This window comes from Chironomus tepperi, unplaced genomic scaffold (genome assembly GCF_022539635.2).
Source record: "Chironomus tepperi strain 1889 unplaced genomic scaffold, CSIRO-AGI_Ctep_v1 contig_33, whole genome shotgun sequence".
NCBI classification, from domain to species: domain Eukaryota; kingdom Metazoa; phylum Arthropoda; class Insecta; order Diptera; family Chironomidae; genus Chironomus; species Chironomus tepperi.
Window position 1 is genome coordinate 829799 of NW_027226155.1, and position 19248 is coordinate 849046.

A 19248-nucleotide genomic window follows, 5' to 3' on the forward strand; every position below is an offset into this window, starting at 1 on the left:
TCTACACGAACTGCGAATGTAAAGTAAACGCATAAGCAATCGTAAACTTATGAATCAAAATTAGTAAATAAGGCCAAAAGCACTGATTCCATATTTCTCAATCTCCAATTTCGAACTTTCCGTCTCTTTTGAATCGATTGATTATTAAGAAAAACACTAAAATATACCAATAAGAGAAAATTCAATAATATTAAAATAATTCCTTTGAGAGTTCAAACTTAAATCATGCAATTTGGATGCTCAAACTGAATTATCGGCGAATATTGATTAAAAAAAACTTTTTCTTGCTTCTTTGAATAAACATTTTTGCCAATTTGCCGAAATCATTTTCATTCAATTTCAGCACAAAAATATTTCTTAAGTTTATTGAAAAAATTTTTTGTTTTTATCCTTGTTGTTCCTCATTTAAGGAGTGAATGAGGGAGAATAAGACGATGAAAAACAAGACAAACATCGAGATTATTTGAAGCTTTTTTTTTTTGCCAAGTGCTTCCAAAAGGATAGGAAAAAAAGACGAGGAGAAAAAAACTTTATTAGCATCGTTAGCAATTTAACTATAAAAGCTTTTTAAAGTTTTAATTTCAGGTCAATGAATATAATGAAGGGGGGTAATAATAAAAAAGCGGAAAAGAATTACAAAAAGCTTTCATCTCGTTTTTTTCGTTTCCGAAAGATAATTAAAAGTCTTCTTCAATATTCTTCATTGTGATTTTATAGATTTATTTATCTCGTTGAATTTTCATCGCTTTATTTTAGTTTTTTCCGATTTTTGTTGGATTTATTTGTTCGAATTGCTAAGTTTTGCATACTATCTGTGCTTGTGGATGAAAATGATTCTTGTATTTTATGATGAAATTTGAGATTTTGGAATATTTTGCATACTAAATCAATGGTTGGCAACCTGTGTGTCGCGCCTGTTTAGTGTGCCACTAAAATATGTCGGAAATGGCATGATCCGTATGCTCCATCAATTTACTAAATATACTGTATCTTGAAATATTATAACCACAACGACACAATCGAATAAAGCTTCGCCACGGAGATCTCATTTAAGTTATATGTGGATGCCATATGACAGCTACCATAGCTTCCATTTGATGGTAATAAAAGAGCTTTAGTAGAGCCTTAAAAGCTCCTTAGCGGAGTCTTCGTCATGCATGTTGCTCGGGAAAGGACATATTGTTCAATAACAATCCCAAACAGAACATCGTGTTCATTCAATTGACGTACAACCGTAAATAAGGGGACCAGAGCAGTATCACAAGAATCTAGAAAATGTAGCTGTTTTGACCAGAACAGAAACCTGTTCAATTGCTTTATTAACACCCTACGATTCACAGTGGATCAATAGGAACCAATCGTCATCATCACTACATATTCATTAAGACATCACTACGTTACAATATTAACGATAAGACGCGAAATTACCCTGAATACATCATGACAGGCGATTTCGATCTATTTTTACGGCGATAAATGCGATTCTTCACAATGTGCTGCTCGGGATTGACAAAAAGTTTTGAAACCACCACGTATAATCAACTGATAAACTTAATACTTACCTATTAAATTACATTTTCTCCGCAGTTTTGTACTAAATGTTTAATCTCAAAATATCTCGTGATACGCTAACGTATTACACTCATTGATAACATAATCAATCACATGTAGTGGGCAATTTATTAGAGATAATTTTAGTATAAAGACGTCTGTTTGAAGCTAAAGTCGAAATATTCACAATAGTTAGTCACTATTTGTATTTTATCAAAATGGAGCAATTTCTCAACAAAAAGTACAAATTGGATAGAACCGAGAACTTCGAGGCAATGATGAGAGAATTGGGATTTAATTCGGTAATGATAAAAATAGCAAAAACATTCACAACTGTAGTTCAACTAACAAAAAAAGGAGATTTATATTCATTAAATTCAACAATCATGCTCTTCTCAACCAGTCAGAAATTCAAATTAGGCGAGGGAAAGAACGTCACAACATCTGATGGCAGAAAAGTAATAAATATATTTGAAATTGAAGGCAATAAATTGATTGAGAAGCAAATTGGAGAGAAAACGCTGATAATTGAGAGAGAATATTTTGAAGACCATATGATAGCAAAGGCTGGATTTGAGAATGGGGTAATAAAATTTAATTAGAATTTATTTGAACTTTTATTGATGAATTTAAACTTTTTTAGGAGGTTTGTACGAGCTGGTGCAAACTTGTGCCGAACTAAGTTACTAACCCGGAAAGCACACTGTGCAAAAGAGGCCAAGAATCGAGCCACAGGCCAGCATGACTCTGGTATCATTCCAGATTCGAGGAAATCCGGCATCAGGCTAGAGTCAAGTCTGCACGACACTAAAGAGTCCAAGCATTGGGCTCTGGTCAAGCATTGGGCTCCCCAGCTTGACTTGACTCTAGTCTGATGCCGGAACTCAATGAATAAGGCATGAATAAAGAGTCATGCTGGCCTGTGGCCGTATTTTTGACGCTGAACTCGATGCATATTCCGTTATAATCACATCGACCTGAGCCCGAATTTTGGATCAATCAACCGACTGGCTTGTGCTATTCGGGTCATCTACATGACTCCAATTTTTTTATAACTAACTCCATAAAAATTTAATCAATAATAAATTTATTAAACAATAAAATAAAAGTTGGACTGACAAAAATACTTCAAAACTATATTCAATTTCCAGCAGTAAAACTTTTTTTTCCATCCTTCCTTTCCATATTTTTTCAATTGCTTTTCGAACTTCAATATTTTAAAAGACCAATCAATTGCAATTTTCATCAATGCATCCAATGTGCTATCGCATAAATGAATGATGACTGAGAACTAAATAATTAAAAATAAAAAATCATAGCTATATGTAGCTTGACTATATAGCAACAGTACATCATAAACCAGCAACTGAGGCTATTAATGGAATTGAGTTGATGTCGATTGAAAATCGTGGAGAGGAAGTGTGATTTATGTATGGAAAACTCATGAATGCGGATATTTTACGTGTACAGCACACAAAGCGCATTTTATGTGAATTCATCAACTGTCAACATCATTTTAAAAAGAGCCTCTGCATGATTATTAATTAAACCATGACGTGTATACTTACCACACTTGCTGTGTTATGGATGATTGAGTGACATGAATGCAGTGAGTTTTAATCATAACGATGGATGATTATTTAAAATGGTTTGGTTGAAAGGCTTATGGGGTGGTGTGGATTAGGCGACTGCCTAATGCTGGCTTTAATAGAATCCACTTTTAAGTCAGAGCCATGCAGCTCTATTGTCGGATTTTCAGCAATTGTCGGACATTATTGATTCATTCACCAGCAAAACTAGGCATGCAAAGGACAAAGCACACCATTTTCCCATATAAACCATGCTACAAAGGAATAATAATTTCCATATCTCATTCCTCATCCCCCCACACAACAAGCCCTTTCATCATCAACAATTTTTAAAATAAGCGACACGGCACTGATATTTACAAAAGCGAGTAATTCTTTCTCATTTTCACACACTCTGTGAATTTTCAGTCAGAGCACATGAATATGGAATGTTGAATGTTTGTGAATGAAGAGAGATCCCTCTTCTGTTCACTAATCTGTTTTTTATTAACATACAACAAGCACCATTTAGGGACGAGAAATGGATGCGATTCAGTGCGAGAAATTAAGAAGAAAAGACGGTAATTTGGAGCAAATGAAATGAAATAAAAGAGAATGTTTAAGGAACATGTATATGTATATAGCATATATGTGAGTGTCAGGGGTGTAGGCAGACATATTTTGAGGGGGTAGATGGGGTTTTGGGAATTTAGAGAGGGTTTTTGGAATTTTTGTCTTGAAAAATACTAGAAAATTGAAGAACTACTTGGGGGAGAGGATAGGGGGTGTCTGACCTCAAGACCCCCACCCCTCTCATAAGTACATCCCCAAGGAGTATATTTGATTACATGGAATGTAAGTAGTACGAATGAAATGCTTTAAATCAGTGCTAAAAGAATTTTAATTAAAAAACTTTTTCTTATTTTCTTCGTTTTTTTTTCATTCATTTTCTTATCAACACCATCGTGAGATGAAATTGAGCGGCAAAGGAAGAAATATTGACTGCATATATGTGAATGCGGTAGTGATGAAAATCTCACATGAGGGAAAAAAATTCTTTCATTTTCACAAGAAACTCATCTCATTTTATCCAATTTTTCTTTACTTTCTCTTTCGTACTCAGTCAGTCACTCATTCTTGTGTGTTTCTTTGCGTTACAAATCAAGAAAAATTGAATTTTTTTTTCCTTCACATTTTATAATATATTAAATAAATGTGCTGAACAATGATGTGTCATGATAGGCAACATAATATGGAAATTTATTTTATTTAATGAAGTGAAATTTTTATGTGGGAGAAAAATTTTTTTCGTCTTCGATTTTCTCGACAAATTTTCATAAGAATATTATGAGCATTCTTGAAGACTCGTAGTGAGGCGGAAGCGAGAAAAAAAGAGAGATTAGAGCTTATAGAATTTGAGTTATTTTAATAAAGCTAAGCAGGAAATTTTCTTTATTGAAAAAGATATTATTATTTAGCAGAGAAAATTGAAAATGTCTTGGAAAATTGAAAAATGAAAGAATGTCAAGTTGTTACTTAAAATTAAAGATAATTTTAAGAAAGCACTTTTATGGCATGATAATGAACTTTATTATTAGGCAGGCCAAGTATACAGAAGGCCAAGTAATGCCTCAGTTCTTAAAGTAACAACTGAAGACTTTGTGAATTGCAAGATATTGTCCGAACTAGCAGAAGGTATCGAAGGATAGTCTTTCCTTACGCACAGCAATGAGCCCATGTGCGCCCTAGTCAAAGAAGTAAATAAGTAAGGATAGAACACAAAAATTTAAATTTTTTAATATTCCTTTATTCATTTTGTATTACTATTAATTTTGTATTCTGAATAGGTTCCAATCACTATCTTCAATATCATCATTTGTTATACTGCGAGATATTATTTTTGATTCAATTGAATAAAATCGTATCCGTTCTAACATGTCTGAATTCATAAATTTTGGGGTATATCCAACATTGTGAGATTCTACTGTTAAATGATTGCTTAAGTTGATCTTGATTTCATCCAACATAGTTCTTCCATGTTGAACTTGATGACAGCTCCAGTCGATATTCATAATTTTCTCCAAATCGATACTCTTTAACTTCTTGAGACCATCAAACACGTCTTTAGGTATATATGAGATTTGATTCATGTAAAATGAGATCTTCTCAAGATTTGGAACAAAATCAAAGACATCGGAACTTAACGATGTGATTAAATTTCCATTTAGAATCAATTGTTTAAGTCCAGTCATTCCAATCAAAGCATCTTTTGGCACAGTTGTCAATCCACATGATATGATGTGAATTGACTTTAAATTTGGAAAATATTGGAACAAATTACTTGGGAAATCTCCAATTTGTATACCAGCCATTATGAATACTTTGACATCAACATATGATTGGCCTTCTAGATGACTTCCATTGATGCTGTAGATACGACCCGATGGTAAGCATGGACGAGCTTGTGTGATTCGACAAACGTAAATAGTTTTGTCGCTCTTCATTGATGAGTGGTTGTAGTACTCACAGTTGAGTATCATTTTTAAGCTTGATTTTTGATAAATTTTGCACTTTTAAATTATTTAAATTTTTAATAATTTTTTGAGATTTTGTTTGAATTTGTTAAACAATTTTTAATATTTTGTTAGATATTTTAGATTTTTTAAAACTGTTGTTCAATTGAGCTGTTGTGTCTACTAAAAGTGAACAATGATTGATAACTTAAGAACAAAATTTAGATATTATATATTCATATTTCAGGTAGAATTGCACAATTTTCAGTCAGTTTCAATCACTGAAGTTTTGCAAATCGAATCTCAAAACCTCAGATGTTATTGAAATAGTTTTGTGTAATTTTACCTGAATTTGGCGGACTATATTTTTAGCGCATTTTTGAAATTTTTTTCAAAAAGGTAGCTTAATAAGACACTTTGTTCGGTCGTTCGTTCGTTCGGTCGGCTGACGCTAAAAACTTTTTAACTAGACATCGTAGAGAGCTCGGAATGGTTTTAAAAGATCAGTTCCATAAAGTTATTGCGGCGCCGGACATTTAAAAGTTTCAAATCAAAGCATAAATACTATAATTAACAATTTTTCATTTTCATAACAACAAAAACACGTTTTTTCATTGTTTTACAGTGTATTTCAATGTTCTTCTAATTTTTAACAGTGTTTACAATTTGAATTATAAAAATCCGTTAAATTATATGGAAGTGACCTGGATCCTACTGGATCTTGTTTGAAAGTGACTTATTAATCAATTACTGATCGCTGGGACAAAAATGCGCTGAAGTAACTCGGTAAGAACGAGTACTTTTGTAATTTTTTGAAACTACTTTTTTGGCATGGAATTTTTTGGAAAATATTTTTTGGAATTTAATTTATTGGAAATAAAATTACTTTGGAATAGAATTATTTGGAAAGGAATTTTTTGGAAATTTTTATTTGGAAAATATTTTTTTGGAAAAACTTTTTTTGGAAGAGAAGTTTTTGGAAAGTTCAAATCTAATAAATTCAAGTCTGTATTTTACTTTTCGCAACATTCCTCCTGTGCTCGGTAACTATTTCCAATAACGGACCTGTAAAAATTAAAAAATTCAAATGGTTAACCTTTGTTATTTTGTATCAAAGTAATAGTCTTACCAATTTATCCTTTACTTATTGCGATTCAGAAGCTTTTGCCGTCAACTGTGAAAATTCTTCAATCGATTCAGCTTTCTTGTCTAATTTTTGGTTTTTTTCCCTCCATCTCCAGGTCTCTTCAACTTTTTTTTTAGCTGCTGATTTAAATTTTTCAAAACTGCTTTTACATCTTTAATCGTTAATAAGTTCATAATTGGGACATTTACCAACCAAATCCTCAATCAAAGTTTATCTAGAAGAAGCTTTAAACGTGATCTTCTGATCATGATCCTGTGATTATGTAAATAAGTACGAAAGGTTATTAAGGCCATGATTGAGTACGGTTCTGATCATGTTCAATAACATAATCTTAAGAGGATGTTAAATAAGCGTACTGTCAAGCGTTATCTTTATCGAGAGCGCGCTCTTTGCCTGTTAGGGTAATAAAATGATAATCCTTGCGATTATGGATGGAGATAAAAAATATATTTATATGAAAATATGTAGAGAAAACAGCAAAGAATATGTCCTGTAAATTTCAGATCCCTATGATTAGCGGAAATTCGAGAAATTAATAGTTTTCATTATCATAACAATTCTTGTTACTTTTTTAACAAAATTTTAACTTTTCTATTAGTTTTTAGTTAAAAACCTGTAAAAAAAACCTAAATGAGGATCTAAAAATCTAAGAGTCTATGCTTTAAAAGGTATTTAAAAAGAAATATTTTAAGAAACATTCAAAAATATTGTTTTGTGTCTTTGCTGGACATAATTAATTATTATGGAATTAGTTCTAATTCCTTTGGAATTGCTTAGAAAATAAAATTCTTTATTTCAAGAACAAGATAAGTATATGCAAAGAATGTCAAGACGGATTAAATTTTTACAATTTTCCAAAAACTGTCGTATTTCAATTTCCACCAGTATACTTGAACGGCTCCTAAACTAATCATCAACTGTAGTAGGGATATCCGAAAAGATTCAAAGAATTTTGTCAAGTATCAGACTGGATTTTTAGTTTACACGCATAACATAAGGACTTAAAACATAACATAAATGTTTTTGAGAGCTAATTATCTACAATTGACAAATTAAGAATAGAAATACACAAATTTCAATTTTTAATATAACTTTATTCATTTTGTATTACTATTAATTTTGTATTCTGAATAGGTTCCAATCACTATCTTCAATATCATCATTTGTTATACTGCGAGATATTATTTTTGATTCAATTGAATAAAATCGCATCCGTTCTAACATGTCTGAATTCATAGATCTTGGGGTATATCCCACATTGTTAGATCCTACTGTTAAATGATTGTTTAAGTTGATCTTGATTTCATCCAAAATAGTTGTTCCATGTTGAACTTGATGGCAGCTCCAGTCGATATTCATATTTTTCTCCAAATCGATACTCTTTAACTTCTTGAGACCATCAAACACGTCTTTAGGTATATATGAGATTTGATTCATGTATAATGAGATCTTCTCAAGATTTGGAACAAAATCAAAGACATCGGAACTTAAAGATGTGATTAAATTTCCATTTAGCATCAATTGTTTAAGTCCAGTCATTCCAATCAAAGCATCTTTTGGTACAGTTGTCAATCCACATGATATGATATGAATTGACTTTAAATTTGGAAAATATTGGAACAAATTACTTGGGAAATCTCCAATTTGTATACCAGCCATTATGAATACTTTGACATCAACATATGATTGGCCTTCTAGATGACTTCCATTGATGCTGTAGATACGTCCCGATGGTAAGCATGGACGAGCTTGTGTGATTCGACAAACGTAAATAGTTTTGTCGCTCTTCATTGATGAGTGGTTGTAGTATTCACAGTTGAGTATCATTTTTAAGCTTGATGATTTTTGATAAATTTAAAGTTATTTGGATTTTTAATAATTTTTTGAAATTTTGTTTGAGTTCGTTAAACAATTTTTAAAATTTTGTTAGAAATTTTAGATTTTTTAAAACTTTTGTTAAATCGTAATGTTGTGTTTACTAAAAGTGAGCAATGATTGATAACTTAAGGAAAAATTTGGATAATTTATATGCATTGTTCAGGTAAAATTGCACAAAACTGTTGCAAAAAATCTCATTTATTGAGATTTGATTGCAAAACTTAATTTTGTTTACAAAAATCTTAACTAAAGTGTGTAGGCGATTTTGAATAAGTCTCTAATTTTTGCACGTTCAATTACATTTTGTTGATATCCTAATTTAACGGTGTAAGGCAAAAACTGAAGCTGTCGATCTAGATAGTATTGCATTTGGAAATTGATAAATGGTAGCGAGCGATAGCGCTGGTTTAGGCGATATCTAAGGGAAGTCATGGACTACAATTAATCAGTACGCTCCAAATACTACATTGCCTCTTGATGCTCCAAAAACTACATGACGCAGAACAGTGATGACAGAACCAGCCACAGAGTCAAATGGAAAGCATTTTGCTGTAACCTAAGTTCCACATAAGTGCATGGTTGCAGTAAGTAAGTACAAATTTCAGAAAAACCAAGCCAAAGACCAATCTGATCAAACATTGACAAAAACAGCATTGTTCATTAAAATGTATGCTCCAGTCTTCAAACTTTCATCCATAAATCTTGCAATGCTCTCAATATCCACAATCCACTTACAATTTGTTTAGAAGAAAGAGAAATTGTTAGATGAAATTGCCAAAAGCTCTCTCAATATTACGACAGCTCAACTTACATCATAAAATGAAAAATTTATTCAAAAAATCAGAACTTTTTCTCCTACACAATCATATCCCGTTGAATATTTCTTTCATGATTCTCGTTTTGTTTTATCTTCGCACAAGTTATCTAATTCATAATGCTTTTAGACATAAATTTCATTTCCAATGTCTTTCAATGATTCATTGCACATACACGTTAAAAAAAATCTTCATCCATATCTCTAAAAAAACTGTAAAAATCTGTTTTATATTCTCAAAATGTTGTTCTTTTCCTCTTCATCTCATGCATGCATATTCAGTCATTCATAAATTTTTTAAAAAAATATTTTTATACGCAGAAAAATTTGCCGTTTTTATATTGAACAATCAGTCGAAAACAACATTTGCATATGATGAGCATGTGCATCACACAAAAGTATTTCTCGTTGCTTTTTTTTATTATTTTTATTTGTTTTAATAACGGCACATCCAACAATGGCAACAATATATATGTACATGTATGAGAAGCTATAAATTCTTTTCGAAATACGTTTTGGTTAACGGCGCGAGTAAGTCGCAAAGAGAAAGTGCATGATATAAAGGAATGAGTGAGGGGGTGGTGGAAACAAAAAATTCATAAAAATCCAATTAAACTCGCAACGACATAAATCATATTTTTTCCGTCTGTATGTTATATTTTTTTTTATTTTGTTCTGAACATTCTTTTAATAGCTCTTTTTTTGCAAATGTAGGATAAAAGATGAAGTTTGTCTGTTGAGGCAGAATTTTGACTGTCTGGAGATCAATTACTTATTGGTAGTGATAAATTGGGTTCTGAGTGGGTCCTGAGTGTTGCGCTTGGTATTGCAAATTGGCAAGTGAAAGCCAATGATAAAGCCCGCTTCAGGCGACTCCTGTGATAGGTTATGGATTACAATTGATCTGTGCGACCAACGAAGTAAGTAACTAAGTAAGTAAGTGAGATAAAAGTAAGCTCACTTTAGAGTATATTTAGAAAGGTGGACAAGGGTTGAGGTATAGCAACGATGTCTATGGTTCACTTTAAAAGCAAACTAATGGTCTAATGGCATACATTGAGTTAGCTCCAAATTGAATAAACGGCTATTAGAGGACCTTATTTTTAATAATAAACTTGGCATTTGTAGAATTTAGCATGAAATATTGAACGAGTTGACAAAAAACCTTTAGAACTAGTCATTAACTAGACAATATCTTGCCTTTAACTAGTCATAACGTATTTGTGTCCACTCGGGTTGAGCTTATAACTTGACATATGGTTGACTAATTGCAGTCTTTTTCACTCGGAAACAAGTCGATTCGCATAGTTTCATTGTTGACATTCTCTGCGTTAAGAAAACTCAATTTTGATGAGACAGCGATGATAGTTACATGACAGTCATACGAGTGTTAAAGTGAGTGACATACAAATATTTGATAAATATGAAAGTTTTGCCCACACATCGTTGAGACACCAGGATTCCTGGAAGAAAATGTGAGTCAATTTTTGGAGCTGTCACTTGGTTCTTAGTATACTGCCTAAATATACTTGTCGCCGTGGTGTCAACATTTCAATGTTTCCCCATAGTTATAGCAACATATGATCAATATGTCTCAAAAATATCTCTAGGTCACTCAGGTAAATATTACTTTATGGAAATATTCATTTAGAACGTAAAGAGGACATTTGCTTCCATCGCTTAGCATCCTTTAAAGAAAAACGTTCAAACTACATCCTTTTCATACACTAAATTGCTTCAAAAATCTTATTAACATTCCCTAAACACCCAAAAACAAAAAAATGCATCAAAATTGCAATCACATGCGCTTAAAAATTCCACATCACATCCTGACACCGTTTTCCAAAAATAAAGTTTTAGTGTTTTTTAAAACAAAAGCAAAACAAAACTCATTCAGTACAAATGTAGCAGCGAGAAAAATAAAAAAACTGCATGGAAAATTTATCGCTTTTATACTGAAATGTGTGTACAAAAGTACTCTTTTATTTCGGTTGTCGGTTGATGTGAAATGATGGCAAAGTGTATCATTTTTCAGTGGCTTTTAAGCTATAAAAAGCTTTCGACTATCAACACAATAACGAGACGTGAGTACAATAACAAAAAAATACCAGGCGAGTAAGGGAGTGAGAAAGAAATGAAAATGAGATGGGATCGGAAAACAATCAGTAAATTATGCTCAATAACAGCCTGCACGCAAATGTCTGTACACCTACACATTTTCATTCATAATGGAAGTTATAGTATTTTCACCACAATGCATGCACTCAACAAAAGTGAATTAAATGATCGTCTTTTTGTTCTCTCATCTGATGTTAATTAAAATTCAATTTCTGCAATGCATGAAATCCATTCATTATTAAAGAAAATGTTTTTGTTGTTGTTGGTTCAATGATACTTGAAATGCATTTGTTGATTGTTTCTTGAGATGCTTTTTGCACATCTGGGTAGGAAGTTAAGTTTATCGTGAGAATAAGTAGTAAATAGAAATGCTAGGAAATTGAGAAGATTGTTTGGGGATTTTTATTGAAATTCATGAGGATTGACTAAGAATTCATGGAAGTAAACTGTTGATGAGGCATTATTGCATTTACTTACTTACTTACTTACTTCGCTGGCCGTACAGATCAACTGTGATCCATGGCCTCTCTCAGATGTCGCCTATAACTGGTTCTATCGCCGACTTCCGCCTGCCAATTGCCAATACCAAATGCAATGCTGTCTCTATCGACAGCTTCCTTCCAGGAGTTCTTCATTATTGCATTTGGTATTGGAAGTTGGCAAGTGAAGGTCATCGATTTTAGGCGACATTTGATTGAGGCCATAAGTCACAATTGATCTGTACCTTAACAAGCAAATGGCCAGCATGCACTTAACAGAAAAACCACTTCGATACCCAATAGAGGTCTTTTTGCCTGTCAGAGGTACGACTAATGAAAAGATATCCAGGGACGTACCCTGAATTTATTCTCGAAATATCTGCCCAAATTGATGAAAATTTTTTCTCTAAAAATGCTGAATTTCGATCTTTAATTCTCCTCTTCTCCTGAATAAATCCCTTGAGATATTCATTCTAAGATGTAGCAGCCATGTAAGTGACTAAATACGCCTCTAAGTCAATATTAGAAAAATCAACAATTTTTGACGCCAAGGACAAAGCTTAAAATTTTATGTCCTCGCAATTTAAAGCCTTTTTCAATAACAACCAGGTACATCAATATTCACACATTCCAACAAACCCAGCATTGTGAAGCATGTTCTATTAAATAATGTAAATGAAGGCTTAAACCATTCCGGTACAGATTTAAGACTTTAGCAAACACAACAAGATCAAAAACGAGTACAATATTTTTGCCATAAAAAGCGTACGCATCAAACATTTTTATTACATTAAATGCGTCAAAAATGAAGGCATTTTGTTGCTCACAGGAACGGATATCTACAAAGCACAAATAAAGTGAATTTATCTTACTAATTTTCTCTATTTTTATTACATCTCTTCACATTCATTTGAGTCCCAAAACTGCTTGTCTGTTAATAAAATAGAGATTAATAAAAGTAGCAGGCAGCATCAGCAGGGTATGGTATCAACACACATGCTATACAAATTCCTTCCTTTCAACATCCGAAACTTTGAAGATTAGAAGGAGAAAAAAATTTTTTTTTTTACAACTTGCTTCATTAAACACAACACACGAGGCTATAATCTCATCCTTGTATTTGTATTTGCTTCATGTATGTGCTGTACGAGAAGATGGCAAAAAAGGAAAGGCACGGAAACAACTTTGTAATGAATCACATACGCATGAATTCACCATTTTCATCACAACTAAAAGTCAATAAAAGTGTTAAATTATTCACATCAATTAACTAATTATTGAAGCTTTCAACAAAAAACCTTTCTCATTCAATATACACGATAACTCATTGCCTCGATTCACGAACACATCATCATCATCATCATCACCTATATTCATTTTAATGCAATTTTCATCAAAATCAAAAAAAACTTTTATTATTTTTCCTAATTGAATTATTTAAGCGCGTGATTGTGAGGAAGTTTAATACGAGGAATAGGATTAAGTAAGGAAATGTTTTGAGGATAAAGCGCATTTTGGTTTAATAGAATGAATTGGATGCAGTTAAATTCTCCCGATCGGCAGATATTGAAATTTTGTCATCATTACGAGTGACTGCTACTTGGTTATGAGTATACTGCTAACTTGCCGTCGTGGTGCCAACATTTCAATATATCACGATCGGGTCTTATATAGTGATATTCTTTGACTTGTATTAATCTGAAGGCGTGCCTCCAAATCACATTGAACCGTGCAAAACATTATTCATTCATGATTGCTTACCTGTTCGTATAGATCAATTGTGATCCATAGCATTCAATTGATGTCACTTGGTCACCTGAAGCTGACTCTATCACTGGCTTCAACTTGCCAATTGCCCAAACATGCCCAATGCCCAAATCAGCACTATCTCTTTCAACGATAGAGCCGATCAACGATAGCCGTAAATTGGCCATAGAAGGATTTTATGGGACAGACCCGGATACATTGTAACTGACATTAGAAAGAGCTAGGATTAACACCAAACCTAAGATCCAAGACCTTTCAATTGAAAAATCTGACATAACAAAAAGACAAACTATTCAAAGATTTTCAAAAATAAAAGCGCCTGAAAATAAGAACAGCAATCAACAACATTTAACCTGACAAAATGCCAAAACATTTCACCTCACTATTTCACGCCAATTCCACCCCCCAAAAAACATGTACACAGAGAGCGTGTGAGAAATAAATCGGAACAAATTGAATTTGAAATTTGTTTTTTAGATACATTTAGAGAGTGAAAAGCTGCAAAAAAGTTTCGCTTTTTTTTTCGACAATAATGAAGAAGAATTGGCAATGGTATTATAATTTGATAAAATGTATTTAATCGTAAATATTGATGAATGAAGCGAGGGATAATAAGATTTAATTAGTAAAACATTGAGGGTTAGTTTGATAGTTTGTTGTTTTATTTTAAGTTGAGATTAGGTTTGGACTGTGTGTGGGTATTTATTTGATTTGAATGAATTTTTGATGGAAATGAGAAGTCATGTCTCTTGACCAAAGCACGAAGTCGACTTGATTGTTTTTAAGGAGTGCAACGTTTGACTTGAGTCGACTCATAGACCTCAAGTCGATTTGAGTCGATTCCAAAAACTTCTAGTCGACTTCACTTGACTTCGAGCTCTGCTCTTGACTGAACCCAGATTTCAACGAATCTGGCCTTAATCCGCTGGCTGTTGAACAAGTCTTGGCCGGATTTTTATTCATTTCTCACCCATGTGCCTTCCGGGATTAAGTAAAGAAATATGAAGTTTTTTTCAATAATTAAACATATTATCAGTAGCATACAGGTGATTACAGCTGTTCAAAGTATCAAGTATATGAATCCTTTCCATAATATATAGCTCATTATTGAATGAAGTTCGTAGTCGCAGCAATAAATTTTATTGTGGGAAATATTTGCAATATGCTGTGCAATAAAAATTAAAATTCACGGAAATGAACTCAATATTTTATTAAAATCCCTCAACTGAAGTAAAACAATAAATAAAGAAGGTTCATTAAAATAATAATGAATTGAAAATAAGGATGATTTATTGTATTGCAATTAAATTCGACGCCTTTAGGATTTTTAAACTATTTCTAGGTGTTGGGGTGTTGAAAGTGTTGATGGCAAACAAATTGAAAGATTAGACCAAGATGTTAAGTACCCCCGCCGCTTTGGATATGCACCTAGTGGATATTCAGCTTCATAATGACTGAAAACTCAATCTATAACCAATAGTGATCCACAAAACGTCACCAATTCCTGAAAAATCATCTAAATGCCACCAAATACCAAGCCCATCTCAATTTGAGCATCCCCACTGGCACCTCTACCTCATCAAACCATAAAAGATCAACAAAAACTATTAAGCTTCGTCACAGCATTCATCTCATCTTCAAAATTAATCTCTCAACTCAGCGACATCAAAAAGTACATTTTTAATTAATTTTCTCTTCAGTCACAATGAAGAAATCAATAAGTGAACACACAAAGCGGATAAGAAGTGCACCAAAAAAGGAAGAAGTGAAAAAAGCGCCACCAAAAGAAGAAACTGACAAAACTCCAGGAAGAGGAAGATCTTCGCTAAGTTCAATTCCGCGACCGAGTATTCAAGATGTTTTAACGACGACCTTACTGAAGGCTGAAGCTGAAATTGAAGCTAGCATTAAGAATGAACCACCAAAAGAGGAAATAGTTTTACGGGAAGAACTCTGCAATGCTTATCGATTTGTTGTAAATTATGGAGTATTTGAACCAAACTTTGAGTGGCTTCCACACGAGGTAACTTCCTTGATATTGAGAATTGTCTTCAAACTTGAACTTCAAATTCAATTTTTTTAGACTTTCGCTTTCAAGTTTAAATTTAGTTTTTCTAATTTTTCTATTTTTACAAATTAAACAACTTTCGATTAGCTCATTAATGTTTATTTACATCGATTCTAATTTTAGCTACTCGTTCACATTTTTCAATACCTAAACACGCGCGACTTGATCGAAGCTGGTCAAGTCTGTCGACAATGGATGGAAGCAACTCAATATTTCAGATTATGCCGCAAAATTCTTCTTCATTTTCAAATTTTTAAATATTCTGACACCGCATATCCAATGAATCGTTTCCTCAGCTGCTCACGATTTTTTCCAAACATTAAATTTTCAATTGTTAAATTTTCGCCAAAAAATGATGCCTTTTGGGAGCTTTATGGTGAAATGGTTGAACAATTGACATTCAATTCATGTATAATTAATAAACCAGAATTTTTGAGAATTATTCGACTATGTCCTGGTTTGACTATGTTGAGTATAACGAGGTGAGTCAAATGAAATTATGAGAATTAATAAATTGAATTTTTTGTGCTGATTCGCAATTGAAATGATGAATGAAGTGCACAGTGAATACCTAGATTGTTGGTGAATTTTTGAATGGTTTAATAGAGCTTTTAGCGATGAAAATTTTGTGGTAATACTAATTGATGTGCAATTTATGAATCGGATGGGCTTATTAGATGACTGTGTTAATGGCTGCATAATGATATTGTGAAAAATGATTGAATGAGATGTTTGCTGTGGGATGATTAAGCTTAAATGAGTGAATAGAGGGAATGTAAACAGTGTTAACTCTTTGAAGCAATGATGGGCAATCTGTGTGCTGTCGGAAATTCTTGGAAATGCCATGAACTGTATGTCGAGTGTGGTTTCGTTTGAGACTTAGCACCAAAGTGTGTCGGCTTTATATTATTTGATCAATCGTCATGCTGCAAGTTCACCTATTTCTGCTCAAGGGGCGCAATTAGCGGAGGAGGGTGGAGTAATGAAATATTTAAGGAAATTGGATTTTCGGGTTTCACAAAAAATCCTAGCAAATTGAAGAATTTTGTCCAAAAACCCAACTCTGTCATCAACACAACCCCTGAATATGTCCCCACTCTTCTCCTTTAACTCCTGAATATATCTCCAACCACCTCCTCCGCTGCTCTCTCCTGACAAAGCCTCAAAATGTCCGGATATTCTTCGAAAATCCTCTGGCCACCCTACCATGAATACGCCGACGGTCCATCAATTTCACCAATACACAAAATTTCAATAATAAATCCTCAATTTGTTTCCATTTTTAGATGCGACGATTTATACAAATCATGGGCTGTTGTAAAGAAAACAAATCTCATCAAAATGAAACTGCCCCAAATGACATGGTTGAAAATTCACGAAACATCGTTACTAACTAAGGATGTTTTCAATTTTATGGTTGCAAGTATGCCAAATCTAACAGCATTGACTATCGCAAATTGCTTTGGCAATTCAAAACCAAAAGATAGAGCCGATATATTAAATGCCATAATCGATTTCATCTCTAAACGATCGGAACACATAAAAGTTTTAAATCTTGTCTATACGCAAACGGATGATTTGTTTCTGGAGAAATTGGCTGTAATCAATGGCCTTAGGTTGGACGAATTGCGTTTGACATTTAATGGCGTCGTTACAACGCTTGGTAAATGTGGAATATTAATGTTGATACGTAATCAAAAATATTTGAAGATATTAGATCTAACCGATAGCAAGAGTCTATCAAATTTATGTCTGATGGAGATCTGCAAACATATAAGTCAATTAAAGAAGCTCATCCTCAATAAATGTTGGCTTATAAATGATGTCGGTCTACGTGAAGTTCATCGTTTGTTACATTTGGAAGTACTTGATATAACGAGTTGTGATCGAGTCACTGATTTGGGATTGCTTGAGGGTCTTATACCACAAGGAAAGAAATTTTTTCGATTAAAGGAGCTTTATTTGGGATTGTTACCATATATGAGTATATTAGCTGTATATCGACTTAGTCAGCAATATGATGAACTTCAAGTATTAGATCTATCAGGCAGTTCAAATTCAATTACAGACGAGACATTGCAAATGATATTTCGTTATCAGCTTAAATTGAAGCACCTTAATCTCGATTGTTGTGCAAAAATAACAGACGTTGGAATCACTGGATTATCAGAACATGATGAGCTTGGCAATTGTCAAAACTATATACCGTTTACAATAAATAATCTAAAGGATTTACGATATCTAAATATCACCGGATGTTATCAAATAACTGACAAATCCTTCCTTAAATCATTTGATCTACCCGAATTAAAGGAAATCAACATGTCCCGTTGTCACAATTGTACAGAAATTGGTATAAAAGCTCTATGTAAAAAATGTCCATTGTTAGAAGTTATTGATTTGTCCGAATGTTTTCACGTCAAGGACAGAACTGTGGAAATTGTAACTGAACATCTAACTCGCTTGGAGACATTAAAGCTCAACGGATGTGAGCAAATAACAGATGCAATTTTAGATGATATTGCAGACAAATGCAAATATTTAAAGGTTTGATTTGTTCAATTCGTATGATGATACTTATGTCTTATTTGTGTTGTGCTGATGCTTAGTTGTTAATCGTTTTGTCTCATATGTGATTTAGTTATGAGTCTGGAATGTTTTCTTAACCTGAATGTGTAAAAATAGTTTGGAACTAGGCCAACGTCTGAACATTAACCTGAAGCGAATCGGGAGTCGCATAATACATCAAACTTCGTGTTTTGCTGGAAAAATAGGTCGAAATCAGCCGTCCAGTTACCATCTGGACAACCTTGAACACGTTGTGTTCTTCATGATACTAATTATGATCTCGAGTAGCACTAATCAAGTCATTGGTCAAAAATAGGACTCCAAACCGGATTGTCTGCGACTTGGTACCGGATTTGAAGCCGGTACCATGCTAGAGACAGATTTTGGATCAATTAACTAACTTATACTATTCTGAAAAGTTCTTGTGTCCATTCTAGCAATAACTCGTTTATGTCAAAACATCTGTGTCATATGGCTAAGGAATTCTATGAATTTACATGCTGTGACCACAGTAGGAACTATAATAATACAATTTATATGTTTGTAAATTAATAAGAGACTAGACTAAACGAATGTTTGAGTAATATCATGACTAATGCATCCATAACATTGTAAAAATTGCAACATTTAACAAATTGTGCGCTTTAATCACATATCCAACAATAGTCATGACTCCGACCATGACGAAATATTTTTTTTTGTCATTTTTTCAGCTATTGACTCTTTTATCCTCTCTCTTTTGCAGAGTTTATACATTCGTCGTTGTCCGAAAATTCA

The 19248-nt window shown here is 33.0% G+C and overlaps 2 protein-coding genes across 2 annotated transcripts; both read left to right on the forward strand.

Annotated features, from left to right (window-relative positions):
- Positions 1-1769: 1769 nt before the first annotated feature.
- LOC139093875 (fatty acid-binding protein-like) lies at positions 1770-2976 on the forward strand. The gene is made up of 2 exons (XM_070644727.1): positions 1770-2135; positions 2881-2976. The coding sequence occupies exons 1-2, from the start codon at positions 1770-1772 to the stop codon at positions 2974-2976; spliced, it is 462 nt and encodes a 153-aa protein (XP_070500828.1).
- Positions 2977-15540: 12564 nt separating this feature from the next.
- On the forward strand, positions 15541-18456 carry LOC139093884 (F-box and leucine-rich repeat protein 13-like). Its single transcript, XM_070644739.1, has 3 exons — positions 15541-15858; positions 16027-16385; positions 17190-18456. Exons 1-3 carry the CDS (start codon positions 15541-15543, stop codon positions 18454-18456), a joined length of 1944 nt encoding a protein of 647 aa, XP_070500840.1.
- Positions 18457-19248: the final 792 nt, after the last annotated feature.